This window comes from Haliotis cracherodii, unplaced genomic scaffold, assembly GCF_022045235.1.
Source record: "Haliotis cracherodii isolate W230 unplaced genomic scaffold, xgHalCrac1.p SCAF_25, whole genome shotgun sequence".
Taxonomy (NCBI): domain Eukaryota; kingdom Metazoa; phylum Mollusca; class Gastropoda; order Lepetellida; family Haliotidae; genus Haliotis; species Haliotis cracherodii.
In genome coordinates this window covers 7,598,543-7,603,689 of record NW_027266281.1, presented here as the reverse complement: position 1 = coordinate 7,603,689, position 5,147 = coordinate 7,598,543, and the positions used below count along the sequence as shown (strand labels likewise).

Sequence of the window (5,147 nt, the reverse complement as noted above, 5' to 3'; positions counted from 1 at the left end):
TTGATAACTGACCAGTTATATAAGCAAACTGAAGAATGAAATTGATAACTGACCAGTTATATGAGCAAACTGAAGAGTGACATTGATAACTGACCAGTAATATAAGCAAACTGAAGAGTGACATTGATAACTGACCAGTAATATAAGCAAACTGAAGAGTGACCTTGATATCTGACCGGTTATATAAGCAAACTGAAGAGTGAAATTGATAACTGACCAGTTATATGAGCAAACTGAAGAGTGACCTTGATATCTGACCAGTTATATAAGCAAACTGAAGAGTGACATTGATAGCTGACCAGTTATATAAGCAAACTGAAAAGTGACATTGATAGCTGACCAGTTATATGAGCAAACTGAAGAGTGACATTGATAACTGACCAGTTATATGAGCAAACTGAAGAGTGAAATTGATACATGACCGGTTATATAAGCAAACTGAAGAGTGACATTGATAACTGACCAGTTATATAAGCAAACTGAAGAATGAAATTGATAACTGACCAGTTATATGAGCAAACTGAAGAGTGACATTGATAACTGACCAGTAATATAAGCAAACTGAAGAGTGAAATTGATATCTGACCGGTTATATAAGCAAACTGAAGAGTGAAATTGATATCTGACCAGTTATATAAGCAAACTGAAGAGTGAAATTGATACCTGACCGGTTATATAAGCAAACTGAAGAATGAAATTGATAACTGACCAGTTATATAAGCAAACTGAAGAGTGACATTGATAGCTGACCAGTTATATAAGCAAACTGAAGAGTGACATTGATAGCTGACCAGTTATATGAGCAAACTGAAGAGTGAAATTGATAACTGACCAGTTATATAAGCAAACTGAAGAGTGAAATTGATAACTGACCAGTTATATAAGCAAACTGAAGAGTGAAATTGATAACTGACCGGTTATATAAGCAAACTGAAGAGTGAAATTGATAACTGACCGGTTATATAAGCAAACTGAAGAGTGAAATTGATAACTGACCAGTTATATAAGCAAACTTAAGAGTGACATTGATATCTGACCGGTTATACAAGCAAACTGAAGAGTGACATTGATAACTGACCAGTTATATAAGCAAACTGAAGAGTGACATTGATAACTGACCAGTTATATCAGCAAACTAAAGAGTGAAATTGATAACTGACTGGTTATATAAGCAAACTGAAGTGTGAAATTGATAACTGACCGGTTATATAAGCAAACTGAAGAGTGACATTGATAGCTGACCAGTTATATGAGCAAACTGAAGAGTGAAATTGATAACTGACCAGTTATATAAGCAAATTGAAAAGTGACATTGATAACTGACCAGTTATATAAGCAAACTGAAGAGTGAAATTGATAGCTGACCAGTTATATGAGCAAACTGAAGAGTGAAATTGATAACTGACCAGTTATATAAGCAAACTGAAGAGTGAAATTGATAACTGACCAATTATATAAGCAAATTGAAAAGTGACATTGATAGCTGACCAGTTATATAAGCAAACTGAAGAGTGACATTGATAGCTGACCAGTTATATGAGCAAACTGAAGAGTGAAATTGATAACTGACCAGTTATATAAGCAAACTGAAGAGTGACATTGATAACTGACCAGTTATATAAGCAAACTGAAGAATGAAATTGATAACTGACCAGTTATATGAGCAAACTGAAGAGTGACATTGATAACTGACCGGTTATATAAGCAAATTGAAAAGTGACATTGATAGCTGACCAGTTATATAAGCAAACTGAAGAGTGACATTGATAGCTGACCAGTTATATGAGCAAACTGAAGAGTGAAATTGATAACTGACCGGTTATATAAGCAAACTGAAGAGTGACATTGATAACTGACCAGTTATATAAGCAAACTGAAGAATGAAATTGATAACTGACCAGTTATATGAGCAAACTGAAGAGTGACATTGATAACTGACCAGTAATATAAGCAAACTGAAGAGTGAAATTGATATCTGACCGGTTATATAAGCAAACTGAAGAGTGAAATTGATATCTGACCAGTTATATAAGCAAACTGAAGACTGAAATTGATACCTGACCAGTTATATAAGCAAACTGAAGAATGAAATTGATAACTGACCAGTTATATAAGCAAACTGAAGAGTGAAATTGATATCTGACCGGTTACATAAGCAAACTGAAGAGTGAAATTGATAACTGACCGGTTATATAAGCAAACTGAAGAGTGAAATTGATATCTGACCGGTTATATAAGGAAAGTGAAGAGTGAAATTGATAACTGACCAGTTATATAAGCAAACTGAAGAGTGACATTGATAGCTGACCAGTTATATAAGCAAACTAAAGAGTGAAATTGATATCTGACCGGTTATATAAGCAAACTGAAGAGTGACATTGATAAATGACCGGTTATACAAGCAAACTGAAGAAATTTGATTAAATATACACAGATATCATTCCAGAAGAATTTTACAAATTCCCCAGTAAACCATAAGATCATGGACCTTACCCTTTTCCAGTCTATTTCTGGCTTAGATGACCTCTGAGTATGTCAGTATCTGAGACAAAGCACCAGGTCATTTTGGAATATTGAACATGTCCAGTACATGTTGAATTTTCAAAAGAATTTGCTAATTTCATTCATGATATCCCCTTGTTGCCTAAAATCCTAGCGTTGCTATCTTCTGTGTAACTATTCATTTAGTTTGAACAATATGGTGTTTTTGTTATCGCCATATTCCACTAACCATGTTGCTTTTGATCGAGCAAACATTATTTTTGCATTCATTATTTCTTCTAGGTCATAACTGATAGTGTATATGTCTTTAAGATTGTTCCATTCATTATCACTTGTTTCAGCTGTTTTATTCAATATCTTGTTGCTTTGGAAAAATATATAGTATGTCCCTTTATAATTTTGAGCTGTTTATCTTTTCTGTTGAATATTGTACTCATTTTCTAAATGATTTGGTCGTTTAAAGAGACGATTTTGCTTCCTTTACATCTGTATTGAAGTATCATTTCCTTAAGTTTTATAACTAACTCGATATGTTCTTTACCTTATTGAAGTGAATTATTATATTTCAAAATCCTTTACCGCTCAATGGTTATAGAAAAATCTGAAAGTTATATATATGGTCAGGGTTTGGACCTTACGTTAGGTTATATTTCTGTTCTAACTATGTTTTGGGTTATATTGCGAAACTACTTAGGTCGAACTTGTTTTGAATGGTTTGTTGTGTTCAGTTTATCACTCTATATATAACACTTCTCTCCAAGTTTCTACTAAATCAGATTCTTAGCATAATTTCAGTAACATATTCCTTGTCTTGCTTTCGGGATCAATTTTGAGAAGCGATAGGCATTTTGCGAGTACTATTAAATGATATTTAAATCACCACAAAATACGTGATCACTTCTTAAGGACCTTATTGTATTTTCAATGTCATAATAGAAGCCTCGGCCATCGTTAGGTCATTTATACCTAAATAATGGCAATTGCACCATTTAGTTTCTAAGTTATGATTGTGCTGTTCCTTTACAATGATATAGTGAAAGAAATTCACATGAATTTGCATCACAATTGGACTTGCTCGTAAATGAATAATTTAACCCATAGATAAACCATCAAACATTTATAAATGCCAATGCATTCTGGACCCGTGAAGATCCGGTTACAATTGATCTTCATCCATTCTCCTACCCAGAGTTCCATGCAGCCGGCAGCCAGCCAGCATAGTACCTCTGCCACAGGCCAGCGCCATGTGACGATTCGTCACAGTCCATTCAAGATATTGAAAATGCTTTTCAGCCGTTTCATGTTTGACACGTCAGCACAATTTCATAAACAAATGTCAAAGAATGGTTATGGTTGATTAAGAAAGTATTCTTATACGTGAAAATCTACTTGTTTAAGCGTAGTTACCCTTTGTTTACATTGGTTGTACGGCTCCACGTGCTGTCTCGAAGCCCAACGGAGAGCTAGCGATACGGTCACTTTGATGTATAGGATAAAGCACGTCTCCGAGGTTATGCTTTGGGATGTAAAACCCGAGGCGACAGGGGAGAGGAAATGTAAGACCGAGGGCGAAACCGTGGGGAAACTGGTTTTTTTTGCAATAAAATGCCAAAATTTGCTTTATATTGTCCTGAAAAATTCGAGTGTATGAGAACTACGTTTTGATTCGCTGTACTGACGTAAGTTATAGAAAGTTGATCAGATCATGCATGTGCCGATTATCACGCACTGCACGTGCAGATTGCTGGTACTTGGGAGAGGTTTTACAATTGTCATGTCACGTGACTAGGACGTAACCAAACATATCCTAGCTGACCGGATTATCACGCACTGCACGTATAGATTGCCGATACTTGTGAGAGGTTTTACAATTGTCTTGTCACGTGACCAGCTTTTTTTTAAACGTGCGCATTCCCACAGTAACCACACACTTTTACCGTGAACACGATGAGCGACGAAGACATCTTTCTAACCCATGTTCAGAAAATGGACGCTTTCTACTACTCACCATTAGCGAAACCCAAGGCAGACAGATGGTTCAGCAATTTCCCTATAGGACACAACATGCTTCAAGGCATAATCAAGCGACTGTGTCGGAATGCAGGAATAGAGGGAAAGCGAACAAATCACTCTCTCAGGGCAACATCCGCCACCAGACTATACAGAGCCAACGTTGATGGGCAACTTATTTGCGAGCAGACAGGTAAAGCAACATTTTACGGATTGAAGTTTTAAAAATATTTTTACTTCCAAATTGGTGGCAAAGATAAAATATAAATTATTTGTGGGCAACTACTTTGGAGTAGTGTTATCATTTGAAATGTACAATTGATAGCGTATATGTTTCAGGCCATCGAAGCGAAACTGTGCGCACTTATAAACGGACATCCGAAGATCAGAAACTGCTGGTGTCGGACATCATCTATGGTGGGGGAAAGCAGAAAAGGTATGTTACTGCCACTGCCACGAGACCATCTCCAGATGATGCTAATGCGGCGCCGTCAGTTGCTACTGCTACTGCTATTCCGACATCTGCAGCACCTCCACCAGCCGTTTCCAGTGAAATTGTCTCAGATCACTACTTGCGAGAGAAAACCAAAAAAGACGCTTCGCGGAACATTTGTGTCACATTCAACTTCAGCTGA

At 36.4% G+C, this 5,147-nt stretch overlaps 1 protein-coding gene across 1 annotated transcript; it reads left to right on the top strand.

Moving 5' to 3' along the window:
- The first annotated feature begins 4,449 nt into the window (after positions 1 to 4,449).
- LOC139472710 (uncharacterized) lies at positions 4,450 to 5,147 on the top strand. The gene is made up of 2 exons (XM_071255162.1): positions 4,450 to 4,705; positions 4,852 to 5,147. The coding sequence occupies exons 1-2, from the start codon at positions 4,450 to 4,452 to the stop codon at positions 5,145 to 5,147; spliced, it is 552 nt and encodes a 183-aa protein (XP_071111263.1).